General features: G+C 47.8%; 1 protein-coding gene across 5 annotated transcripts in view; it reads right to left on the minus strand.

Moving 5' to 3' along the window:
* The window catches only part of sema3b (sema domain, immunoglobulin domain (Ig), short basic domain, secreted, (semaphorin) 3B), a 295,901-nt gene that overhangs the window by 114,468 nt on the left and 153,820 nt on the right, over positions 1-27,613 (minus strand). For 3 of the 5 annotated variants that reach the window (XM_080218758.1, XM_080218765.1, XM_080218779.1), the window contains one exon: positions 14,030-14,208. In XM_080218758.1, coding sequence (XP_080074884.1) covers positions 14,030-14,138 — 109 coding nt within the window. In that variant the 5' untranslated portion in view covers positions 14,139-14,208. Of the gene's footprint in view, positions 1-14,029; positions 14,209-14,356; positions 14,507-14,657; positions 14,787-27,613 lie in introns of those variants that run through there. The other 2 variants (XM_080218753.1, XM_080218771.1) reach the window with 2 other exon arrangements.

The following is a 27,613-nucleotide window of genomic DNA, read 5'->3' on the forward strand; positions in this document are numbered from 1 at the left end:
ACTTGTGTCCCCAGAGCATTAGCCTGGGCCTCTGGATTACTAATCCAGTGACATCACTACTGCACCACTTTCTGACAGGGGTAGCTGAGGTCCAGCTGGAGTTGTGGTTGGAGCAAAGCCAAAATTCACAATCATAGCAAATAGGAGAGGGAGGAGGCCATTCGGCCCCTTGAGCCTGCTCTGCTGTTCATTATGATCATGGCAGATCATCCAACTCAATAGCCTAATTCTGCCTTCCCCTATCACCTTTGATTCCCTTCTCCCTCAATGCTATATCTAGTCGTCTTTTGAAAACATTTAGTGTTTTGGCCTCAACTGCTTTCCGTGTTAGCGAATTCCATCAGCTGACCACTCCCTGGGGTGAAGATATTTCTCATCATCTCTGTCCTAAGCCTGCATCCTCAGACTGTGACCCCTGGTTCTGGACACCCCCAGCCATTGGGAACATCCTCCCTGCATCTATCTTGTCTAGTCCTGTTAGAATCTTTTAGGTTTTTATGAGATTCCTCCCTCATTCTACTGAACTCCAGCGAAAACAATCCTAACCAACTCAACCTCTCCTCGTAGGTCAGTCCTGCCGTCCCAGGAATCAGTCTGGTAAACCTCTTTTCCTGTAACCCCATATATTTACCCTGCTAATCCCCCTGACACAAGGGTCAATCAACCTAGTCTGCACATTTTTGTACAAAAGAGAAGCGGAGACCCCGGAGGAAACCCACGCAGACATGGGGAGAACGTGCAGACTCCACACAGACAGAGGCCTGAAGCCGGAATTAAACCCGGGTCCCTGACGCTGTGAGGCAGCAGTGCTAACCACTGCGTTACCGTGCCGCCCCAATCTCCAAATCTTTAAACGAGGTCACCGTGCGAACAAGCACAATGAATTCATGGGGACATTTTAGCCTTAACTCCGAACGAGAGGTGAGGTACAGTGGATGGTGAAGGCAGAAGGTTTTTCTTTAATATCAGTGGCGCTACTCCAGAGGAAGCCTTTCAATTGGCTGTAAGGCACTTTGGGCATCATCAGCTGGCAGGTGCTAGAAAGAATGCAGAACATTCTTCCTGCAAACCATTCACAGTAACTGAATAAGAACAGATGGGAAACTGGTTAACAATGATTTAAATCCTGGGGCAATTCAACAGGAACATGGCCTTATAAAGAGCCTTTAATGGTGAGGAACATTCTCCGCCTCCCTTAAGCCATTGAATATGGATTCAATTCAACCATCAAAATACCTGTTTGTACAAGTGCCCAAGGGGAGGCTGGGAGATTGGGCCTCTCCTCAGCCCCAGGTGCCCAAGGGGAAGCTGGGAGATTGGGCCTCTCCTCAGCCCCAGGTGCCCAAGGGGAGGCTGGGAGATTGGGCCTCTCCTCAGCTCCAGGTGCCCAAGGGGAAGCTGGGAGATTGGGCCTCTCCTCAGCCCCAGGTGCCCAAGGGGAAGCTGGGAGATTGGGCCTCTCCTCAGCCCCAGGTGCCCAAGGGGAAGCTGGGAGACTGGGCCTCTCCTCAGCCCCAGGTGCCCAAGGGGAAGCTGGGAGACTGGGCCTCTCATTAGCCCCAGGTGCCCAAGGGGAAGCTGGGAGACTGGGCCTCTCCTCAGCCCCAGGTGCCCAAGGGGAAGCTGGGAGATTGGGCCTCTCCTCAACCCCAGGTACCCAAGGGGAAGCTGGGAGACTGGGCCTCTCCTCAGCCCCAGGTGCCCAAGGGGAAGCTGGGAGATTGGGCCTCTCCTCAACCCCAGGTACCCAAGGGGAAGCTGGGAGACTGGGCCTCTCCTCAGCCCCAGATGCCCAAGGGGAAGCTGGGAGATTGGGCCTCTCCTCAGCCCCAGGTGCCCAAGGGCAAGCTGGGAGACTGGGCCTCTCATTAGCCCCAGGTGCCCAAGGGGAAGCTGGGAGACTGCGCCTCTCATTAGCCCCAGGTGCCCAAGGGGAAGCTGGGAGACTGGGCCTCTCATTAGCCCCAGGTGCCCAAGGGGAAGCTGGGAAACTGGGCCTCTCATTAGCTCCTTACCCTGCTTCCACAAGCGTGCAAAGTAATGGTGGGACTAAAGAGCTGTCGGCCAATCAGATTCGCCAGCAACTCTCTAAGGCAGGCCTGTCTCTCCAAATAAAGGCATGGTCTCATCCTGAGTCTAATCTGATCCCTCCACCAATCACAGTAGCTTGTGTATCTTACCCCATTAGAAAGCCTTGTGAATGCAGTAACCTCCTCCAGTTCTCACACCTCTCCAATTCCAGCCTCTCACTCATCCCGGCATTTCATTACCCCACCAATAATGGCCATGTATTCACCTCTTGATGCAGAATTCCCATATTTAACCTTTCCCATCTCTCCTTCCTTCTTTCAGATAATCTCCCTCTTTGGCAAGCTTTTGTCCATCTGTCCTTTTGACACTGGAATGGGGGTAAATGTTCATAGAATCTCTCCAGTGCTGGAAGAGGCCATTTGGCCCATCAAGTCTGCACTGATCACAATCCTACCTAGGCCCTATCCCTGTAACCCCACACATTTACCTTGCTAATCCTCCTGAGACTAATGGGCAATTTAACATGGTCAGTGCACCTAACCCGCACATCTTTGGCTCATGGGGGGAAACCGGAGCACCTGAAGGAAACCCGTGCAGACACGGGGAGAACGTGCAAACCCTACACAGGTAGTGACCCAAGCCGGGAATCGAACCCAGTACCTGGCGCTGTGAGGCAACAGTGCTAATCACTTTGCCGCCCCAAAGTTGCCCTGTTTGATTGCGCTCCTCTGAAGCATCTTGGGATGATTTATTGCACCAAAGGCACTTTATCAATGCAAGTTGTTGTTGTAGCTGAGTTTCACGGGGCAGTGTATTCCCTGCCCCTCCCCCGATCGACCAAAAAGGTCAGTCAGAGAGGTGGGGGGTGGGGGGAGGGACACTAATTGGCTCAGGATGAGACCATGCCCTCATTTGGCGAGGAAAACCTGCGTCAGAGGCTTTTTTTGAGCGGTTGTCATTGCTGGGATAGGGGGAGGTTATGGAGCCAGACTTCACAGAATCATAGAAACACTACAGTGCAGAAGGAGGCCATTCGGCCCCTCGAGCCTGCACTGACTACAATCCCATCCAGATCCTATTTCCATAACTCCACATATTAACCCTGCTAATCCCCTGGACGCTAGGGTCAATTTAGCATGGCCAATCAACTTAACCCACACAATTCTGGACTGGGGGAGGAACCAGAGCACCTGGAGGAAACCCACGCAGACACGGGGAGAATGTGCACTGACAGGCCGGAATTGAACCTGGATCCCTGGCACTGTGAGGCACAGACAGCACTGTGCCACCATGCTGCCCACAAATGATTACTTAATTAATTTAATTGGCAACTGAATGGCCTTAATAATTAGCTCAAGGGCGGGCAGGGTCCCTGACACCCCCCCTCCCCTCATCACCCTGGTGCTGTAAAATGGGAGACGGGTCAGGGCTGGGCCATTAGGCAGTGGGAAACCCAGTCGCTGTAGTGTGCAAGCGCCCCCCCCCCCTCCCCCCCCACCCCAACCCCACACCACCCCGCCGTCATATATGCAGCAAGGCAGGGGTGGGACAGTACTACAAAACTCAACCCGCAGGAAGCAGCAGAGTGGAAACAGAGAGACGACAAAGATGGACAAGCCGGCAGCTAGAAAGATTAGCCTCCTACATCCTTTGTCTTCTCAGTTTCCCCGAGACTGACTTGTCAAACTGAAGGAGCCTTCTCCTCGCTGATCCCTTTACCAGAGACCCTCCTGCTAGCCCCACCGGAAAGTGGACCTTCACCATCAACTCTTGCGACACTGGAAACACATCTGTCGTTTACATTTTGTAACGGTATATGCAGTTCAGATAACATGCTCAGCCTCGCAGAATACCCTTGACCTGCGTAACTGTGTGCCAATCTGAGCACTAACGGCACACAGTAATCTATTGAGGCATGTATATAGTTTTTATGTATTGAAATGTAATCATTGTAATTAGCACAAATCTGTAAATATTGAGACATGGATATAGTTTTTTGATTATTGAAGTGTAGTCACTGTAGTTTGGACAGATCTGCAAAAATGTTTTGATTCCGCATTGTTTTGCTAATCGAAGCCCTGTATATTGTAATAGTTAACTTGTGAAATCTATGAATAAAGTATATTTTTGGAGAAAAAAAAACATGCTCAGCCTCGTAGCAAATATCCGGCCTTAAGGCAGCGCAGACTCTACACCTGGGGGGAGGTCAGTATAAGTGTTCGGAAACCAGTAATCCCTAACGCTGCAGTATCAAAAGCAGCTGAAGTGACTGTTTCGAGAGCAAGTCATTAACAAACTTGCGGGGCGGGGGATTTTCTGGCCCTTCCTGCCAGTAATATTTTTCCAGTCCCATTGAAGTCAATGTGGGGGGGCAGACGTTCCCACCCTTTGAATGGAAAATTCATTATAAACGCTACAATTCTGGTCGCCTTGCTATAGGAAGGAAGTTATTAAACTGGAAAGGGCGCAAGAAAAAGAGATTTACAAGGATGTTATCGGGACTGGATGGTTTGATTTATAAGGAGAGGCTGGGATTTTTTTTCCCTGGAGCGTAGGAGGATGAGGGGTGACCTTGTAGAAGTTTATAAAATCATAAGGGGCATAGATAAGGTGATTAGCCAAGGTCTTTTCCCCAGGGTAGGAGAGTCCCAAAATGAAAGAGTATAGGTTTGAGAGGGGAAAGGTTTAACAGAGACCTAAGGGGCAACTTGCTCACACAGAGGGTGCTGTGTGTAAGGATGTCCCGAAGCATGGTACATTGGGGAGACCATGCAGACGCTACGACAACGGATGAATGAACATCGCTCGACAATCACCAGGCAAGACTGTTCCCTTCCTGTTGGCGAACACTTCAGTGGTCACGGGCATTCAGCCTCTGACCTTCGGGTAAGCGTTCTCCAAGGTGGCCTTCACGACACACAACAGCGCAGAGTCGCTGAACAGAGACTGATAGCCAAGTTCCGCACACATGAGGATGGTCTCAACAGGGATTTTGGGTTCATGTCACACTCTCTGTAACCCCCGTGACTTGCCTGGGTTTGCAAAACCTCACTCACTGTGCTGCCTGGAGACAATACACATCTCTTTAACCTGTGATCAGTGCTCCTTCCACTCACATTGTCAGCCACTTTAGGACTTGAACAGCAGGTTAGGTGTAAAGATTTGCATTCTAATCAGTAATCTCTAAACTGTCTGTGCTTTATATGCTTTGTCTGAGGCCAGAACTCTCCATTCACCTGACGAAGAGGGAAACCTCGAAAGCTTGTGCGTTTACTATCAAATAAATCTGTTGGTCTAAAACCTGGTGTTGTCAGACTTTTTACTGTATGGAATAAGCTGCCAGAGGAGGTGGTAGAAGCAGGTATGATTACAACATTTAAAAGACATTTGGACACGTTCATGGATGGGAAAGGTTTGAAGGGATATGGGCCAAACGCAGGGAGATGGGACGAGATCAGTTTAGGAAACCTGGTTGGCATGGAGGAGTTGGGCTGAAGGGCCTGTTTCCGTGCTGTATATCTCTATGACCCTATAACAATAATGCCACTCCCCGGCCCATTTCCATTGCCTTGGCACTCACTTAGGTCACGGTAAGAGACATATTAGCCTGGAAATGCTTCTTGAAACGCTCGTGGGCCATATCTGAGGAAGGGTGTAACTTCTGCCCAAGAATATGCCTTGGTCCCATCACACACACTGGGGTTAATAGGACTGAGGTCCACTTCTCATCAGGCACTTGGTTTGCAGCATTGACGGGTCCACATCTTAGTTGGAATGGGGATGGGGTTAGGGACGGTGGCAGCAGGAGGAATTCCCCGACAACATTTTGAGGAGGAATTTCTTCTCTCAGTGAAGATGTGGAGTTCTTTACCACACAGGGCTATGGAGGCTGGGTCATTACGTATGCTCAAGGCTGAGATACACAAATCTTTAATCAGTGTGGGGGAGGGGTCGGAAAGTGGAGTTGAGGATTATGCTGTCAGATCAATCAAGATCTCATTAAAAGGCAGTGAGAACGTGATGGGCAGAATGGCCTACTTCTGCTCCTCTGGCTCACGGTCCAATTGATATCTTCCACTTTCCCCACTGCAATCCATGGATCCTTGATCGATTGCAACTTCTGTGACTCTGGGTCTGGGTGGGATTGTTGTTGGTGCAGGCTCGATGGACCGAATGGCCTCCTCCTGCGCTGTAGGGATTCTATGAGAAGTAGCGCAGAAACAATTGGCCAAATGGGTATCTTTCTGTGTGTAAACTTTGGGCCATCGGTTAGCTCATTGGGAGGAATGCCAAGGACATTCGATAAACTGGTTACAGTCTGTAAAAGGTCTCCCTTTACAGCCAACAACTTCCAGTGTGTGACACTTCATCGCCTTCTCATGCCATTATGACCCTCCACAATCTCTCCGTTCACCTCCCAACAGCATTCCTTAAATTTAAGCAGATTATAAAACACAATATCCCAAAGCAATCTCTTAAAAGACATGCCGCTATCAAACACAGGAGCTATTCAATGTTTAAAAAAAGTCTCTGCTTTTATCATGGGGTTGAGGGTACAGGCTTATCAAAGGCAAGATATACATTCTTGGCACAATGTGATTGCACACAATGAAGGCTCATGTTGCTATGATCGCTGATGCAAAGTTCCCTACCGCATCAGAAACACAGAGAAAACATTTGTCAGATGTTTATCCGCACTACCACTCCCTCTACTCATGCCCATCCCCAGTATGGGCAGTGCACCTTACAGACAGAGGCACAGACTCCAAATTCAGACAACATGTGCGATAGTTTATGACAACACCTGCCCAGTAACTGGAGCTGAGGTATCGGTCACAAACTTCCCAGGCCTAAAGCACGCACACAGCCCCAAAATCCGACAGCAAACAGTCTTTATTCATTTGTGCGACATGGGCATCGCTGGGTGGCCAGCATTTATTGCCCATCCCTTGTTGAGATGTCAACCACATTACTGTGGCTCTGGAGTCATATGTAGGCCAGACCAGGTAAGGAGGGTAGATTTCCTTCCCTAAAGGACATTAGTGAATGAAATGGGCTTTTCCAAAAATCGACAACGGTTTCATGATCATCAGTACATTCTTAATTCTAGATATTTTTTATTGAGTTCAAATTCCAAGAGGGGATGGCAGGGGTGGATTTTCCGCAGCACAGCAGACCTCCCACATCCAGCTGGCGCTATGATTTTCAAACTGGCACCTTATGATCAGACGCCCATCACAGAAATCGCCTCCTATTTATTCCTGCAATGGATGCAGTTTCCGTGGAATCTGCAGCATCACTAACTTGTTCCCGAAGATGATTTTGGTACCCTATGACGTGGGCAGCACGGTGGCACAGTGGTTAGCACTGCTGCCTCACAGCGCCAGGGACCTGGGTTCAATTCCCGGGTTGGGTCACCGTCTGTGTGGAGTTTGCACGTTCTCCCTATGTCTGTGTGGGTTTCCTCCCACAGTCCAAAGTTGCACAGGTTAGGTGCACTGGCCATGCTAAATTGCCCCTAGACTAGCCATGAGAAAGGTGGGAGGAGGGCCTTGGTGAGATACTCTGTCAGAATCAGACAATCAATGGGCTAATAGTCCTCCCCACCCTTCTCTGGGAGAGTGTGCTAAGAACCTGATCTTTCGTCCATTTCTGATCTGTATGGCAAGCATTCTTTCTGGTTGTGTCACAGCTTGGTATGGCTCCTGCTCTGCCTAAGACCACAAAGAAACTACAAAAGCTCTTGAATGTAGCCCGATCATCACGCAAACCAGCCTCCCATCCATTGACACTGCCTACATTTCCCGCTGCCTTGGCAAAGCTGCCAGCATAATTAAGGACCCCATGCACCCCGAACATTCTCTCCTCCACCCTCTTCTGTCACAAAAAAGATGCAAAAATCTGAAGACACGTACCAACCAACTCAAGAACAACTTCTTCCCTGCTGCCATCAGACTTTTGAATGGACCTACCTCACACTGAGTTGATCTTTCTCTGCACTCTAGCTATGACTGTAACACTGCATTCTGCACTCACTTCTCTCCTTCCCTATGTATGGTATGCTTTGTCTGTATAGTGCACAAGAAACAATACTTTTCACTTCACACTAATACATGTGACAAGAAAAAATCAAATCAAATGTAAATCAGTTTCAGAGACTGCGCTCTCTCTGACCACCTCCACACCTCAAATAGTTGGATCCTGAGGGCACTCCTGAGAAATTCTGGCCTGCTACTTTCCAAAGGGATTTATTTTGACTCCCTCCCTTTTTCCCCTGGTGGAGAAGATGCCCAGAGTTTGGACAGAGTTGCCCTTTACCTTCAGGTGTTTCCCATTCAGCTCCTCTCTCTAGTGCTCTGCACTGTGCCTCTGGATTTGTGAGTCAAATTCCAGAATTCCTTCACTGAGAGGAACGCATTAACAGGCAAACAATGATTGTGAGAACAAACACCAATCCCCCACAACCACCCACCCTCCCCACCCCACTAAATGGCCTTTGATTGAGGGCAAGGTTCATTCCTGCAGTACTTAATAGCTACACTGCATTGCCAATGTTGAGCCCCCTCTCCTCAGACACTTTAACTCTTCCAGTTCCCCCGTGTCACAAGGACACTTACAAATCACGATGGATCCAAACTCCAGTCCTCCGCCAGTGCAACTAACTCACAATGGCAACCAGGACAACTCCGCTGCATCACGGGGAGGTGATGGCCTAGTGATATTATCGCTAAACTATCTGACCCAGAAACTCAGCTAATGTACCGGGGACCTGGGTTCGAATCCCGCCTGGTGGAGCTTAGAATCAATTTTTAAAAATCTGGAATTAAGAATCTACTGATGACCATTGTCAGAAAAACCCATCTGGTTCACTAATGTCCTTTAAGGAAGGAAATCTGCTGTCCTTACCCGGTCTGGCCTACATGAGACTCCAGAGCCACAGCAACGTGGTTGACTCTCAACTGCCCTCCAAGGGCAAGCTACAGATGGGCAATAAATGCTGGCCCAGCCAGCGATGCCCACATCCCATAAATGAATGAAACAAAATAACTACAGCGCTTGAATTAGACATAGAGAAGGTGTCAGCCGTGACTTGGGTAGTAATACTCTCACCTGAGTCAGAAAGCCATGGATTCGGGTCTGACTTCCTGAGGCTTAATCACAAAATCTAGGCTGACACACCAGTGCAGTACTCGGGGGGGTGGGGTTCTCTGCATGCTCTAATGCATCTTTCATATAAAGTGTTACACCACTGACAAGGACGTTAAAAGAGCCTACGGCATCATTAGATCTGGTGCCCTGACCAAAACTTGTCCCTCCACCAACATCCCTCAAACAGACTTTCCAATCATGGGATTATGGAGATAAGGCCTGGGGTGGGATTGTTATCGGTGCAGGCCCAATGGGCTGAATGGCCTCCTTCTTTTGAATGGACCTACTTCGCACTGGTTCTTTGATCTTTCTCTACACCCTAGCTATGACTGTAACACTACATTCTGCACTCTTTCCTTTCCTTCTCTATGAGCGGTATGCTTTGTCTGTATAGCGCACAAGAAACAACACTTTCGCTGTATGTTAATACATGCAACAATCATAAATCAAATTCTGCGCTGTAGGGATTCTACAATTCTTCTATGATTCTATGATGCTGCCTGTGGGATCTTGCTGTGCACATTTCAACTGACTCACATTTCAAGCGTGGTGGCAATGACAACGCCTCAAAAGTACTTTGTTGGCTGTAAAGTGCTTTGGGAGATTCTGAGCGTGTGGGATACGACACAAATGCAAACCTTCCTCTGTCTCTTCCACTCTCCTAAGTCAGTGGAGGGAAGTTTAGCATATGTTTCTGTATCGGGGAGAGAGGGACACAAAAGTGGGACACTTATTTAGATTTAGAAGTCTTCCCACGTCTTGAGATGCATGAGACAGACAGGTGCTTTGCGTCGATTTCTGCAGCTTGGTTTTGCTGGAACAGGTCCCCTCGTCTACGGGGAGGCAGTAATGTCATGGTGACAAGTAATCTGGGGACCCAGGTTCAAATCCCACCACTGCAGATGGTGAAATTGGAATTCAATCTAAGAAATCTGGTATCAAAAGTGGACACTACGGGGACTGCGATGCCTTATCGACCCTCTTCATCACGTTTTGATTTGATGTTTTAAGCTTCAGTTGTGATTTGTTTTTGTTTAAGGCAGTGTCCCTTTAAGGGGCTGCCTCTTTAATTTGTCCCACAGTTTTGTTTGATTGATTTTAATTGGTTAAATGCTTTAACCCAAAAAAGTGTAACGTCATTGGGTGAGTAATCCAGCATTCCCAGACAAATCGGCACGATGGCACAGTGGTTAGCACGGCACCGGAGACCCGGATTCAATTCCTAGCTTGGGTCACTGTCTGTGTGACACAGCCAGACTGTCTGTGTCAAACACTGTCTGTGTTTGCACATTCTCCCCATGTCTGCATGGGTTCCCTTCCGGTGTTCCGGTTTCCTCCCACAGTCCAAAGATGTGCGAGTTAGGTGCGTTGGCCATACTAAATTGCCCCTTAGTGTCCCGGGATGTGTAGGTTGGAGCGATTAATGGGTTAAATATGTGGGATGATAGGGCTTGGGTGGGATTGTTTTTGGTGCAGACTCAATGGGCCAAATGGCCTCCTTCTGCACTGTAGGGTTTCAACGCTTCTATGAATGTTTTAGGGATATAAGTTCAAATCCCACTAGGGAAGCTATGAAACTACAATTGTCATTAAAGTCCATCTTGTTCAGAACCATCCTTTAGAGAAAGAAGGTGGCAGACAGGTGGATGTGTGATCCACAGCGATGTGATGGAGTCTGAACTGTCCTCTGAAATGGCCTCCATTCAACATCCTGCCAGTGATGCCTGTATCCCATGAAGGAATACATTTGATGGATAGGATAGAGGTGGAGAGACTCTTCCCGCTCAGAAAGGACAGTAGGACTAGGGGGCACAGCCTCAAGATAAAGGGGGGGCGGTTTAGAACGGAGTTGAGGAGGAACTTCTTCACTCAAAGGGTGGTGAATCTCTGGAATTCTCTGCCCGTTGAAGTGGTGGAGGCTGCCTCGCTAAATATTTTTAAGACGCGGGTTGATGGGTTTTTGATAAGAGAGGGGATTAAGGGTTATGGGGAGAGGGCGGGAATGTGGAACTGAGCCACGACAGATCAGCCATGATCTTATTGAATGGCGGGGCAGGCTTGAAGGGCTAGATGGCCTACTCCTGCTCCTATTTCTTATGTTCTTATGTTCTTATGAAAGCCTGAAACCAGAGGCCAGGTCTTGAGGGGTAACATAGAAACACAGGCTGGAATTTTACCACCTCGCCCAACCCAGAATCGGAGCGGGCAAGACTCACAGAATGGAATTCTCCAGTGGCCTTGGGCAGGATTTTATGAACCTTGCCCGAGCAAGGGTGTAAAATCCCACCCATAGAAACTAGAAACAGGAGTAGGCCATTCAGCCCTTCAAACCTGCTCTGCTATTTATTTTGATCACGGCTGATCCCCCCCCACCTTACTCCTGTCCCCTTATCCCTTGATCCCTTTAGCCCCAAGAGCTATACCTAATTTGTTCTTGAAATCAGACAACATTTTGGCCTCAATCAGACAGCATTCGGCCTTACTTCACATCAAATATGGCGTCTCTCCTGTGTGCTGGAAGGATTTGCAGATCGGTCTGGCTATATTATGAACACACCTCCTGTCACCATCAAGTCTTGGGTGGGATTTGAACCAGAGCCTCCAGTTGTGAGGTAAGGGCAGTACCCATTGAGCCACAGGACCTGTTGTACCAATTTATTGATTCACCACTGGCACCGTTGGGTCACAACCTCCAGCACTGCATCACCCAGGAAACAATCTGGCCCCAAATTGGAGGCCACCGATTTATATACATTACAGGTATCCACTGGAAAGAGGCTTTGGGTGCCATGTAAATGCAGTGCAGAGCCCAACGTAGGAGCAGAGTTTTTTTTATATAAGAAGGGACTTTGAGGTCTCCTCAAAGAAAAGTGAGGCCACCTTCATTGATGGAGTCCATTCCTATGGAGTTCCTATGGGGGAGACCACTCTGCCAGCGCAAGGATAACCCACCCCTCCCCGTCACCTCCTACATTTCCCCTCCCCATCGCTTCAGGATCCGATCAGCCTCACTGCTTGGGACAGGCTCCAGCCCCAATGCCTGACCCAATTTCATAGAATTATAGAATCCCAACAGTGCAGAAAGAGACCATTCAGCCCATCGAGCCTGCATCGACAACAATGCCACCAAGGCCCCACTCCCAAAACCCCACATATACACCGTGTTAACCCTCCTGACACTAAGGGGCAATTTAGCATGGCCAATCAATCTAACCAACACATCTTTGGAGTGTGGCAGGAAATTGGAACATCCAGAGGAAACCCATGCAGACATGGAGAGAATGTGCAGACACCACACAGAAAGTCACCCAAGGTTGGAATTGAACCCAGATCCCTGGCACTAACCACTGTGCTGCCCCTGGGGCCCACAACAAGGTCTCATCACCCATTCACGTCAGGAAAACGCGGGCAAAATTAATTTCTCCCTTAATATAGGTGCATTGACCTGAACAGGTGCTGGAGAGTGGCGACTAGGGGAATTTCACAGTAACTTCATTGCAGTGTTAAGGTCAGCCTCACTTGTGACTGATAAATAAACTTTACTTTTTGAAGTCTTTCCAATGAGATATTAAACAATGGCTCTGTTCATCGTATGGGTAAGATCCCGCAGCAATATCTTGAGGAAGAGACTAAGGATGGGATTTTCCAGCCCTCCCCGTGGCGTTTTCCAGCAACGGAGGTGGTCCACCAATGGTCAGTGGCAGGATCTTCCTGTTTTGCTGTTGTCTACGGGGATTTGCATGGCTCGCACTCTCTGCCAGGGAATGTGACATTTCGGGGGGGGGGGGGGGGGGGGGGTGCGGGGGGGTTGTGGGGGTGCAGTTCCCATCTGCACGACCAGTAGCTCCCACTGGCAGGAAGAACTGGAAAACTCCGGACTAAGAGTTCACCCCAGCACCCCGGCCACTGTTTAAAGTTGAACCAATATCACTAGGAGAGGTTATCCAGTCATTACCACTTCGCTGTTTGTGGGATCTTGCTGTGCACAAATTGGCCACTGTGGTACAAACAGTGATTGGCTGTTTTGGAACATCTTGTAATCGTTATAGGGCACTGTGACATGGTGGTACAGTGGTTAGCGCCGCTGCCTCACAGTGTCAAGGACCCATGTTCGATTCCCCATTTGGGTGACTGTCTGTGTGGAGTTTGCACATTCTCCCCGTGTCTGCGTGGGTTTCCTCCGGGTGCTCCAGTTTCCTCCCGCAGTCCAAAGATGTGCAGGTTAGGTTCATTCATTGGCCATGCTAATCTGAACATAGTGTCAGGGGGATTACAGGGTTAACGTGTGGGGAACAAGGCCTAGGTGGGGTTGTGGTCAGTACAGAGTTAAAGGGCTGAATGGCCTCCTTTTGTACTGTAGGGATTCCATTCTGTAATTCACAGTCTGAAAGACGTGCTGGTTAGTTGCATTGGCCGTGCTAAATTCACCCTCAGTGTGCCCAAACAGACGCTGGAGTGTGGCGACTAGGGGATTTTCACAGTAACTTCATTGCGGTGTTAATGTAAGCCTACTTGTGACACTAATAAATAAACTTTAAACCAGACAAATCTGAATCTTGCCTAACTTATGGATAGCTGCCAATGGCACACATTCCATGGGGATAGGTGACCGCACTTCCATTACCAGAGCTTTTTTTTGTGTCAATATAGTCACAGATAAATCTGGTGTTCAGACCAGGGCGAACTCTAGGTTCACTCCAGACCTTAACCCAGATTTAACTCTGGGTTAAATCTCACCTGCAGCAACACAGAATAAATAGACAAGTGGTCTGAACCTGACAGTTCACTGAATACACACTGCCCACGAATGCTTTATTTTCATCGCGAGAGAGTTGGCAGAGTTACTCACCTTTGTAGGACATCTTCAGCCTGGGGTTGTTGCTGAGGGTTTTGACCTGGGCTGCCGGGGCTTGAGCAGTGAGCAGGTAGAGCAAGAGACAAGTCCACACGTTGGCCATGGTTCCTGAGACAAGCAGCAGAGATCTTCAGAGGCGTTAACAAGAGTGCAGCCAGTCACACAGTCACAGCCTGCAAAGGAGTGAGAGTGGGTTAGAGACCGACCTTCTGCAACCCAGGGGTTGAAAGCGGAGGGACAGGTACAGACAGCAGCGGGGAAGACGGCAGAGAGTTGCTACCCCTCAATTTCAAACAGAGATAAATATTCCCATTTGCCAACCTGTTCCGTTCCCAGTGTGACTGAATTACACACAACGCTCCAGTCTGGAAACAAGTCCACTCTCTGCATTCCTGGAATGCACTCTAACAGAAATGCCAACCCCCCTTTTTGTTGTGGTGACTGTCTTCAGCTGAACAGGTACAAGCGAAGTGTTTGATTCTGTCTCTCTCTCTCCCTCCTCCCCTCCCTCCCTCCCTCCTCCTTCTCCTCGCTTTGGGTGAAGCTTTAAACGCCGCTGACTGAGTGATAAGGGCTCGTAATCTCCTCAAATACTTCAGATCCTTGGCTCTGCTCCACTCACCTCAAGTGCAATGAGGAGGACAGCACAACTGCCTGTACGCGCAAGAGAGAGCCGCAGCAGCAGAGAGAGAGGGAGAGGGATAAAGTGTGTGTGTGGTGTGTGAGAGAGAGAGGGAGAGAGGGAGGGGTGGAGTGTGTGTGTGTGTGTGAGAGAGAGAGAGAGAGAGAGGGAGGAGTAGAGTGTGTGACAGAGAGAGGGAGGGGCAGAATGTGTGTGAGAGAGAAAGGGAGTGGGAATAAAGAGTGTATGAGAGAGAGAGAGAGGAAGGGAGAGAGGGATAAGAGTGTGTGAGAGAGAGAGAAAGGGAAGGAGAGGTAGAGTGTGAGAGAGAGAGAAAGAGGGAGGAGTAGAGTGTGTGAGAGAGATAGGGAAGGTAGAATATGTGTGAGAGAGAAAGGGAGTGACAATAAAGAGTGTATGGGAGAGAGAAAAAGGGAGGGAGGGATAGAGTGTGAGAGAAAGAGAGAGAAAAAGGGAGGAAGGGGTACAATGTGTGAGAGAGAGAGAGAAAGAGGGAGGAGTAGAGTGTGTGAGAGAGAAAGGGAGGAATAGAATGTGTGAGAGAGAGAAAGGGAGAGGGAATAAAAAGTGTATGAGAGAGAGAGAAAGGGAGGGAGTGGTAGAGTGTGAGAGAGCAGAGAAAGGGTAAAGTGGGTGTGTGTGTGAGAGAGAGTGTGGAGGGATGGTGTTTGGGAGAGAGAGAAGATGGGTAGTGTGAGAGAGGGAGAGAGATGAGGGGTAGTGTGTGTGTGAGAGAGAGAGGAGGGGTAATGTGTGAGAGAGGGAGGGAGAGAGGAGGGGTAATGTGTGAGAGAGAGAGAGAGGAGGGGTAATGTGTGAGAGAGGGAGGGAGGATAGGGAATGTGTGTGAGAGGGAGAGAGGATTGGGAATGTGTGTGAGAGGGAGAGAGGATAGGGAATGTGTGTGAGAGGGAGAGACAGAGACAGAGAGCGAGGAGGGGTAATGTGTATGAGAGTGAGAGAGAAAAGAGGGGTAATGTATGAGAGAGAGAGGAGGCAAGCTGCGTGGAGAAAACTAATGAACGGAACTTAACAGGAAAGCTTTTCAAGTTTCCAAAGCCACTGTTCTGCCAAGACACTTAATCTCTTTTCTGTGTTGAAGATCTCCGCAAGGCGGTCAGGGGAATCACAATAGTGAAGACAGATTTTCAGCCCCTCTCTCTGGAGCCCGGCAGCAGGAGACAAACTGCTGAATAAATTACACAGCCCAGTGACCCGACCAGGGAGCAGCCTAAAAGGTATGCCCACCCTCTCCACCTCCATCCCCTCCCCCTAATTCTGGAGTAGGAGGAGGAGGGGGAAGCGATGGGGTGGCATTGACAGAGAGGGAGATCTTTGTTTATCTATCCTGAGCAGAGAAGTGAGAGGTGGAGTGTCACTGAACACCCCCAACATTTGCCAGGGCTACAATGGAGAGACCAGCACACCCTGAAAAGGAACAAGCCACAGGGGGCAACACACTGTGCTCACATTGCGGGAGAGTTAGCTGTTGCAGAATCTGAATTTTCTCTTTAGGATTTGGCTTTCTGGAGCGAGAGGAGATGGAAGTTCCCGTTCCCGCCCCCCCCCCCCCAACTTCTGTCCGGTTTCGAATCAAACACTCGGTGTCCCGAATCTCTCCTCCTGTTTATCTGACAGCCCTTTTCCAACAGGCACAATATCTGTCAAAATGATTACTAGGGCTGACGTGGGGTTGGGGAGAGAGTGGGGGCTGGGTTAAGTGGATAAGTGATTTTCCACACTGGGAAAGGGCCAGTAAGGTCTAAGGCACGATGCTCATTCATCTGGGAGCTGATGTTTTTATACAGCAGGGCAGCTTTGGGTGATTCAGGGAGTTCAGATTGTCGCAGGGCTCCACCTTAGTAAGGGCAATAGAGGGGCAGTATGGTGGCACAGTGGTTAGCACTGCTGCCTCACAGCGCCAGGGACCCGGGTTCGATTCCCAGCTTGGGTGACTGTCTGTGCGGGGTCTGCACGTTCTCCTTGTGTCTGCGTGGGTTTCCTCCGGGCGCTCCGGTTTCCTCCCACACTCCAAAGACGCTCAAGTGTAAAGATGGAATTTTCTGAAAAAAGGCAAAGCAGCAGGTTCTGATCGGAAACAGACATGTTTCTTCCCAGAAACACAATGAGGTTTTGACTTCTCATTGTCTAATACTTTGGACATGCTGAATTCTCCCTCGGTGTACCCAAACAGGCACCAGAGTGTGGTAACTAGGAGAATTTCACAGTAACTTCATTACAGTGTTAATGTAAGCCGACTTGTGACCAATAAATAAACTTTAACTTTACAGAACAAAAAACATCTGCAATTCTATAGTGCCTTTCACATTCCTAACTCATCCCAAAGTTGGTTGATTCATTATGAAGAGCAGTCACTATTGCTACCCTCGGCAAATAAAACAGCTAATTTGTGCAAAGGCAAGATCCCACAGGCAACAAAATGTGATAAAATGACTACAGTTTGATTGTATTGCTGGAGGGATGGTTGAGATGTTGGCCAGGACACTCCGAGAGCTCCCCTCTGCTATGCCCACAATAGCCCCCTGGCACCTTGTCTGTCCAACTCAACCACGGGAAGGGTCTTACTTTGACATCTAGTTTTCAGATGTCCAGATCGCCAACAACATCTCCTGGTCCCCCCATGCCGACACTGTAGTTAAGAAAGCCCACCAAATCCTCGACTTTCTCAGGAGGCTAAGGAAATTTGGCACGTCAGCTGCAACTCTCACCAACTTTTACAGATGCACTATGGAAAGCATTCTTTCTGGTTGCATCACAGCTTGGTATGGGCTCCTGCTGTGCCCAAGACCACAAGGAACTACAAAGTCATGAACGAAGCCCAGTCCATCACTCAAACCAGCCTCACATCCATTGACTCTGTCTACTCTTCCCACTGCCTCAGAAAAGCAACCAGCATTATCAAGGATTCCACACACCCCGGACATTCTCTTTCCTACCTTCTTCCGTCGGGAAAAAGATACAGAAGTCTGAGGTCACGTACCAACTGACTCAAAAACAGCTTCTTCCCTGCTGCCATCAGACTTTTGAATGGCCCTACCTTGCACTAAGTTGATCTTTCTCTACACCCTAGCTATGACTGTAACACTACATTATGCACTCTCTACTTTCCTCCTCTATGAACGGTATGCTTTGTCTGTATAGAGCGCAAGAAACAATACTTTTCACTGTATCCTGTACATGTAACAATAATAAATCAATCAAAGCAAACATCTCTCCCAAAAGTACTCTGACAGTGCAGCATTCCCTTGGCAATGCGCTGAAATATTTGCTTTGATTACTTGCTTCAGTCTGTAATGGGATTTGATCCTGCAAAGCATTGGACTCAGAGGTGAAAGGACTGCCATCTCAATCAAGCTGACACTTGTAATGATTTAGCGCTTGCAATGATGGGGCAACAATTGTAAAATCATACACTCTAACAAATGTATAATTATACTTTCTAATACTATTTAATCTGGGGTGCGTGGGGTCCTTGATTATGCTGCCTGCTTTTCTGAGACAGCAGAAAGTGTAGACAGAGTCAATGGATGGGAGGTTGAATGGCAGAAGGAGGCCATTTGGCCCATCAAGGCTGCACTGACAACAGTCCCACCCAGGTCCAATCCCCGTTGCCCCAAGTGTTTACCCTGCTAATCCTCGTGGCGCTAAGGGCCAATTTAGCATGGCCAATCAACCTAACTCACACAGCTTTAGACTGTGGGAGGTAACCAGAGCACCTGGTGGAAACCCATAGAGACATGGGGAGAATGTGCAGACTCCACACAGACAGTGACCCAAGGCTGGAATTGAATCTAGATCCCTGGCACTGAGAGATAGCAATGCTAACCACTGTATCATCATGCTACCCTACCTTAAGTATATAAGACAAAGCATACCAATCATAGATTACATAAGGGACAAGGAGAGGAGAGTGTGCAGAATGTAGTGTTACGGTCATAGTTAGGGTGCAGAGAAAGATCAGCTTAATATATGGTAGATCCATTCAAAACTCTGCTGCCAGCAAGGAAGGAGCTGTTTTTGAGCCGGCTGGTACGTGATCTCAGACTTTCGTATCTTTTTCCTGACAGAAGAAGGTGGAAGAGAATGGGCAGGATTTTCCCGAAAATCCCACCTGAGGCCAAGGGACCTTTCCATGGTCTGCCTCTCACCTGTTCCTATTCCTGTGGCGCGCGGGACAGTAAAATGTTGGCCATTTTGTCTGTCTAGGGTATGTAGAATCCTTAAATATGCCACCTGTTTGTCTGAGGCAGCGGGAAGTGTGGATGGAGTCAATAGATGGGAGGTTAGTTTGTGTTAGGGACTGAGCTATGTTCACGACCCTTTGTAGTTTCTTGTGATCTTGGTCAGAGCAGGAGCCATACCAAGCTCTGATACATGTGGAAAAGATGCTTTCTATTGGGAATCTGTAGGAGAGTCATAGCAGACATGCCAAATTTCCACAGCCTGCTGAGAAAGTAGAGGTGTTTGTGGGCTTTCTTAACCATAGTGTCAGCGTGGAAGGACCAGGATATGTTAGACACCTCGAAACTTGGAACCCTCGAACATTTCCACTTTGTCCCAGTTGATGTAGACAGGGGAATGTCCTCCACTACACTTCCTGAGGTCGATGACTAACTAACTCCCTCGTTTTGTTGACATTGAGGGAGAGCTTCCTGCCCCTAAGTCATACTCTCTCGTGTACTTGTTGGTTCCAAGGATTTTCCGTTGAAACTTAAATGAGGAATTGAGATTTTTTTTTTTAAAAAGTCTTATTTGGTGGAATATGCAAACTTAATTTCTTAAATGTTGACACTCACAGAAAGACTGAAAGAATGAGAAGAATTCACAGCTGGTCCTCAAAGAGGCTGATTCACACTCAAACATCCGCGCCATAACTGTGCCGTTCATTCCCAGCTGTTTTGAATAATCTCTACAGATGTGGAAGTGAGATCAAAGATTTGTTCCTTAGGCAGCAAGCCTTGAGGTTTGCAACAGAATTATTTGTTTTACAACATACCCAATGGGAGGTTTACAAAAATTGAAAACAAAACCACCAAACAATATTTTTGTTGCACAGCCTGCATTTATCCCATTGGCTTTTTAAAAGTTTATTTATTAGGCACAAGTAAGGCTGAGATTAACACGGCAATGAAGTTACTGTGAAATTTCCCCAGTCGCCACACTCCGGCGCCTGTTCTGGTCAATGCACCTAACCAGCACGTCTCTCAGACTGTGGGAGGAAACCGGACCAAACCCACGCAGTCACGGGGAGAATGTGCAGACTCCACTCAGACGGTGACCCAAGCTAGGAATCGAACCCAGGACCCTGACGCCGTGAGGCTAACCACTGTGCCACCGTGCTGCCCTGATTGCTGGTGCTGTGAGATGGGGCAATCAATACCTGCGGTGTGGTTTATGTACCCGTAACTGCTGGCCCTCGCTTCTCTCCCAGGCTGAGACTGTCGGGCGCACAGGGGGGGGACAGAGGTCAGGGATTTGACCGCACAAATCCTGCATCCCTCAAAAAGTTGCCCACTGGGAAATCTTCATTCCTGTTACAAATGGTATTTGTCTTTTTTAAATTCATTTTCTCTCCATCTAATATGCGCATATATATACAGTATTGACTAATTGTGTTTGTCAATGTGGCTCTCTACAGAATTAATATTTCTTTTCATTACTTAATGCAATTAGAGTAGATGGAGGTTTCCTCTGATGGGGAGAATACATTTAATCTCATGTTGGGCCATTTGCCACGAAATACTCTTTCACACTAATCATAGAATCCCCACAGTGCGGAAGGAGGTCATTTGGCCCATTGAGTCTGCACCAACAACAATCCCATCCAGACCTTATCCCCGTAATCCCACATATTTACCCTGCTAATCCCCCTGACACTAAGGGGCAATTTTGCCCCAGTCAATCTAACCCGCACATTTTTTGACTGTGGGAAGAAACTGGAGCACCCAGGGAAAACCCACGCAGACACGGAGAGAACTTGCAAACTCCACACAGACCATCTCCTCCCAGGCTGGAATTGAACCGGGGTCCCTGGCGCTGTGAGGCATCAGTGCTAATCACTGTTCCGCCCTAAGATTTAAGTTTATGTTTAGGTTTGTTTATTAGTGTCACAAGTAGGCTTACATTAACACTGCAATGAGGTTACTCTGAAATTCCCCTAGTTGCCACAATCTGGAGCCTGTTCTGGTATACTGAAGGGGAACTTAGTATGGCCAATGCACCTAACCAGCATGTCTTTTGGACTGCGGGGGGAAATCGGAACATTTGGAGGAAACCCACACAGACACGGGGAGAACGTGCAGACTCCGCACAGACAGTCACCCAAGCTGGGAATCGAACCCTGGGTCCCTGGTGCTGTGAGGCAGCAGTGCTAACCACTGTGCCACCGTACTACCCAAATGGTAATGGGAATCTTTAACTCATGCTTCCAAAAAGTAATTGAGGTGAAGGGATTAATTGTACACCTCAAAAGCGAGATAGGTTTTCGTTAAGCAAGGGCATGAAGGGTTACTGAAACAAGAAACAGATTAGCCACTGAGGTCAGAACATGATTGAGGGGCTGAATGGCCTCCGCCCGCTCCTTGCTAACTGAATCCCAGCACTGCCCAGCGTGCTATTGAGTCTTAAGGACTTCAGGTTGGTTCCCTTATTGCTGAGTTGGGTAATCTCAGCGGGGTAGCTCGAGGTTCAGTACGTGTACCATCATGCATCGATTCTCGAACTAGGCTTAGAAAAACCCTTCTAGTATAACACTGCTTTATCATACTGCAGATTTCATACACAGTTAAATGCAAATTTCTGCATCAGTGTGTCAGGGTAGAGGGGAAGATGTATTAAATAGTAAAACGGAAATTACAGTGCCCAAGCATTCAAGCAGTAATAAACACCAGATCTGCTCCCTCCTGATTAACCCATGTCTGACTTCACCCAGTGTTCACTTTCACAATTAGATTTTACAGTTCCAAACATTCTGGTTATTATTGAATTCAGGATGTGGGCATCGCCGGCAACATTTATTGCCATCCCACCTTGAGAAGGAGCTGCCTTCTTGAATACAACCAAATGGTTTGATCAGCCGTTTCAGAAGGCAGTTAAGAGTCAACATTGCTGTGGGTCTGGAGTCACATATATCATAAGATATGGGGGCAGAATTAGGCCATTCAGTCCACTGAGTCTGCTCTGTCATTCAATCATGGCTGATAGATTTCTCAATCCCATTCTCCCACTTTTTCCCCATATCCTTTGATCCCCTTACCAATCAAGAACCTGTCTACCTCTGTCTTAAATACACTCAATGACCTGGCCTCCTTTGTGGCAATGAATTCCAGGTTCACCAGCTGCTGGTGAAGAAATTCCTCCTCATCTACATTCCAAAGGGTCGTCCCTTTCCTCTGAGGCTCTGCCCTCGGATCCTAATCTCTCTCACTAATGGAAACACCTTCCCCATGTCCACTAAATCCAGGCCTTTCAGTATTCTGTAAGTTTCAATGAGATTTCCCCCCTCATCCTTCTAAACGCCATCGAGTTACAGACCCAGTGACCTCAAACTCTCCTCATATGTCAAGCCTTTCATTCCTGGGATCATTCTCGTGAACCTCCTCTGGACCCTCTCCAAGGCCAGACCAGGTAAGGACAGAAGATTTCTTTCCCTAAAGGGACATTAATGAATGTATACTGTTCTTTTGATGACAATTTGGTAAGCTTACGGTCATCATTAATGATGCCGCCTTTTTATTCCAGATTTATTAAATTCCCCAACTGCTGCGATGGGATTTGAACTCATGAGCGGAATTTTCCCAGCCGGCAGAGTTGGGGTTGGGGAGACAAGGGTTGGGAACTGGGACAATAAGGCAAAGCTGTATTGAACTGGCTCCTCCAGATAGTCCGGCTCCAGTAGAACTTCCAAGGGGAAAGCGGGAAGAAGGTTGGCATTCCACTGCAATGATGTCGGGAGATGTGATACTGTCATCGGCCAAGTATTCCAGAGACTCAGGGTAATGCTCTGTGGACCCAGATTCAAATCCCACTACAGGGAGATAATGGTCTAATGATATTATTGTAGGACGATTAATCCTGAAACTCAGCTAATGTTCTAGGGACCCAGGTTCGAATCTCCACACGGCAGATGGTGGAATTTGAATTCTGAACATTTGAATATTGAATAAATATCTGGAATTAAGAATCTACTGGCGACCATGAAACCATTGCCGATTGTCGGAAAAACCCATCTGGTTCACTAATGTGCTTTAGGGAAGGAAATCTGCCGTCCTTACCCGATCTGGCCTATTGCGAGGAGTATTCGCAATAAAGTGGATGAACTTGCAGCGTGGATCAGTACCTGGGACTTTGATGTTGTGGCCATTTCAGAGACATGGATAGAGCAGGGTCAGGAATGGTTGTTGCAGGTTCCGGGGTACAAATGCTTTAGTCGGAGTAGAGAAGAAGGTAGAAGCGGGGGTGGGGTAGCATTGCTAGTCAAGGACTGTATCACAGTGTCGGAGAGGAAGTTTGATGAGGACTTGTCAGTTGAGGTAGTATGGGCGGAGATTAGAAATAGGAGAGGAGAGGTCACCCTGTTGGGAGTCTTTTATAGACCTCCTAAAAGTTCTAGAGAGGTTGAGGAAAGGATTGCGGAGTCAATCCTGGTTAGGAGTGAAAGTAATAGGGTAATTGTTATGGGGGACTTTAATTTTACGAATATTGATTGGAATTGCTATAGTTCTAGCTCGTTAGAGTTGTCAGTGTTTGTACAAAGCGTGCAGGAAGGTTTTTTGACTCAGTATGTAGATAGACCAACTAGAGGTGAGGCTATATTGGATTTGGTGCTGGGAAATGAGCCAGACCAGGTGCTAGACTTGGAAGTTGGTGTGCATTTTGGTGATAGTGACCACAATTCGGTTACGTTCACCTTAGTGATGGGAAGGGATAGGCATGAACCTCGGGTCAGTAGTTTTAGCTGGGGTAAGGGTAATTATGAGGCTATTAGGAGTGAATTAGGAATCATAGATTGGACTAGGAGATTACAGGGACTGGGAACGTCCGAAATGTGGAGTTTTTTCAAGGAGCAGCTACTGCGAGTCCGTGATAGGTATGTCCCTGTCAGGCATGGAGGAATTGGTAGATCTAGGGAACCGTGGTGCACTAAAAGAGTTGAGTCGATGGTTAAAAAGAAAAAGGAGGCTTATGTTCGGATGAGATTTGAGGGCTCAGGTAGTGCCTGAAAGCTTTAGATTGGCTAGGAGGGAGTTGAAGAGGGAGTTAAGAAGGGCTAAAAGAGGACATGAGAAGACTTTGGCTGATAGGATTAAGGAGAATCCTAAGGCGTTCTATAGGTATGTCAGGAACAGAAGGTTGGTCAGGGCAAGATTAGGGCCAGTTACAGACAGCAGAGGGAAGTTGTGTGTGGAACCGGAGGAGATTGAAGAAGCATTGAACCAATATTTCTCTTCGGTGTTCACGCAGGGGGACATGAATATAGCTGAGGAGGACACTGGGTTGCAGGGGTGTAAAATAGACAGTATTACGGTTGATAAGGGGGATGTGCTGGATATTCTTGAGGGGCTGAAAATAGATAAGTCCCCTGGTCCGGATGGGATCTACCCTAGGATTCTCTGGGAGGCTAGAGAGGTGATTGCAGAGCCTCTGGCTCTGATCTTCAGGTCGTCATTGGTCTCTGGTGTAGTCCCGGAGGATTGGAGGATAGCGAATGTTGTCCCATTGTTTAAGAAGGGGAACAGAGACTTTGCCGGGAATTATAGACCGGTGAGTCTTACTTCTGTTGTGGGCAAGGTTTTAGAAAAAATTATTAGGGATAGGATTTATAGTTATTTGGAGTGTAATGAATTGATTAGAAATAGTCAGCATGGTTTTGTAGCGGGTAGGTCGTGCCTTACTAACCTTATTGAGTTTTTTGAGAAGGTGACCAAAGAGGTGGATGGGGGCAAGGCAGTTGACGTGGTATATATGGATTTTAGTAAGGCGTTCGATAAGGTTCACCATGGTAGGCTTCTGCAGAAAATGCAGATGTATGGGATTGTGGGTAATCTAGGAAGTTGGATCAGGAATTGGCTATCAGATAGGAGACAGAGGGTGGTGGTTGATGGTAAATATTCATCATGGAGTTCGGTTACGAGTGGTGTGCCTCAGGGATCTGTTTTGGGGCCACTGTTGTTTGTAATCTTTATTAATGATCTGGATGAGGGTATAGTTGGGTGGATTAGTAAATTTGCTCATGACACCAAAGTCGGAGGTGTGGTAGATTGTGAGGAAGGGTGTCATAGTCTGCAGGGAGACTTAGATAGGTTGCAGAGCTGGGCCGAGAGGTGGCGGATGGAATTTAATGCGGAGAAGTGTGAGGTAATTCACTTTGGTAGGAGCAACAGATGTGTCGAGTATAGGGCTAACGGGAGGACTTTGAATAGTGTGGATGAACAGAGGGATCTAGGTGTATGTGTACATAGATCCCTGAAAGTTGGGAATCAAGTAGATAAGGTTGTCAAGAAGGCGTACGGTGTCTTGGCGTTTATTGGTAGGGGGATTGAATTTAGGAGTCGCAGCGTCATGTTGCAACTGTACACTACTCTGGTGCGGCCGCACTTGGAGTACTGTGTGCAGTTCTGGTCCCCACATTACAGGAAGGATGTGGAGGCTTTGGAGAGGGTGCAGAGGAGGTTTACTAGGATGTTGCCTGGTATGGTAGGGAGGTCCTATGAGGAGAGACTGAGGGATTTAGGGTTGTTTTCGTTGGAAAGAAGGCGGCTAAGAGGGGATCTTATTGAAACATATAAGATGATTAGAGGTTTAGATAGGGTGGATAGTGATAGCCTTTTTCCTCGGATGGAGGAAGCTAGCACGAGGGGGCATGGCTTTAAATTAAGGGGGGGTAGCTACAGGACGGATGTCAGGGGTAGGTTCTTTACTCAGCGGGTGGTGAGGGATTGGAATGCCCTGCCTGCTGCAGTTGTAAATGCGCCTAGTTTGGGGGCGTTTAAGAGATCTATGGATAGGCTTATGGACGAAAAGGGATTGGTATAGGCTAGTGGGTCATTGTTTTTGTAACTGGTCGGCGCAACATCGTGGGCCGAAGGGCCTGTTCTGCGCTGTAATGTTCTATGTTCTATGTACACGTGACTCCAGAACTATAGCAATGTAATTGCCTCCTAAATGGCCTCAGGGATGGACAATAAACGCTGGTCATTTATGACCAATGCTGCCAGCAATGCTCACATCTCATTAATGAATAAGAGAAAAAAAACAATCAAACCACTGAAGGGCTAAATTAGGGGCCATTTTCATTCACTGTTTACTGAGCCCACCAGTTCTCAAGAAGCAAACCTCTGGCATCAGGGCCAAGGAGCATTTGAAAGCAAAAGCTCCATGCCCCCTTAAAAGCAAAAGGTCAACATTTCAATGGACCGATCTCCTGTGGGCCTCTTTAGTCTAACATTAGCAGAAGACTCTTGGGGTGTTCTCCCTCCCACAGCAATGCCCACCTCTGCTGGTGAGGTTACCGTCCATCCAGTATGGGTGGTAACCATCCAAGCTCGACTATGGGCTTCCCACCACAGTAACTTGGCCGCTGATCTTTAACTGGAAGGTGAGCCTCCAACCTATGTTGGGTTAGGACCTGGAAATATTCCCGAATTGGGGGGTCCCCACCAACAGTGGGAAATCCAGTCCCATGTCTCAGGATCACAATAAAAGGTTTACCAGGATGCTGCCTGGTTTGGAGCATATTAGCTATGAGGAGAGATTGGACAAAATTGGTTTGTTTCCACTTGGACGTCAGAGGCCGAGGGACAACCTGATGGAAGTTTATAAAATTATGAGAGGCGTGGATAGAATGGAACGTTGGAGTCTTTTTCCCAGGGTAGAAATGTCAATTACTAGGGCACAGAGGTTTAAGGTAAAAGGGAGGAAGTTTAAAGGAGATGTGAGAGGCATGTTTTTTTACACAGAGTGGGGTAAGTGCCTGGAATGCGCTGCCAGAGGAGGCGGTAGAAGCAGATACAATTGACAGAATTTTACTGCCTCACCTGCCCCAGGCTCATAAGATCCCACTCAAGGCCAATGCCATCCTGCGAGTCTCGCCTGCCCTGGAATCGGGACAGGCATGCCAGTAAAATCCTGGCCAATATCAATGTTTAAGAGGAATCTTGACAAATACATGAATAAACAGGGAATAGAGGAATACGGACCACAGAGAGGCAGAAGGACTTTAGTTGAGAAAGGCTTCAGGTTAGTATAAGTAATCCTAGTTAGTATAGTATAGTTAGTATACTATAGTATAGCATAGTTAGTATAATCCTAGTTAGTATAGTATAATCCTAGTAACATTCAGTGTAAGATAATGAAGGGGATGGATAGGGTAGAGGTAGAGAGATTCTTCCCGCTCAGAAAGGATAGCAGGACTAGAGGGCACAGCCTCAAGATAAGGGGGGGCAGTTTAGATTGGAGTTGAGGAGGAACTTCTTCACTCAAAGGGTGGTGAATCTCTGGAATTCAATGCCCGTTGGTGGGGAGGCTACCTCTCTAAATATATTTAAGTCACGGGTAGATAGGTTTCTGATCAATAAGGGAATTAAGGGTTATGGGGAGAAAGCGGGCAAGTGGAACTGATCCACTTCAGATCAGCCATGATCTTATTGAATGGCGGGGCAGGCTCGAAGGGCTAGATGGCCTACTCCTGCTCCTATTTCTTATGTTCTTATGTTTGGAAAGCCGAAGGGCCTGTTCCCATGCTATTCTTTGTTTCTTTGTTCTTTGAGTCCCAGTTTCCAGTATATCAGTCCAGTAATGAAACTACACTGTTGCCCTACGATCCATTAAATGTTTAGTGTCAGCTCAGAAACAACCAGCAGAAACTATATTAGTATGTTAAACTTTGGAGGGACTGTATTACTCAGAGGAGGATT

The sequence above is a fragment of the Carcharhinus amblyrhynchos genome, chromosome 3 (assembly GCF_965287045.1).
Source record: "Carcharhinus amblyrhynchos chromosome 3, sCarAmb.v2.hapA, whole genome shotgun sequence".
NCBI lineage: Eukaryota > Metazoa > Chordata > Chondrichthyes > Carcharhiniformes > Carcharhinidae > Carcharhinus > Carcharhinus amblyrhynchos.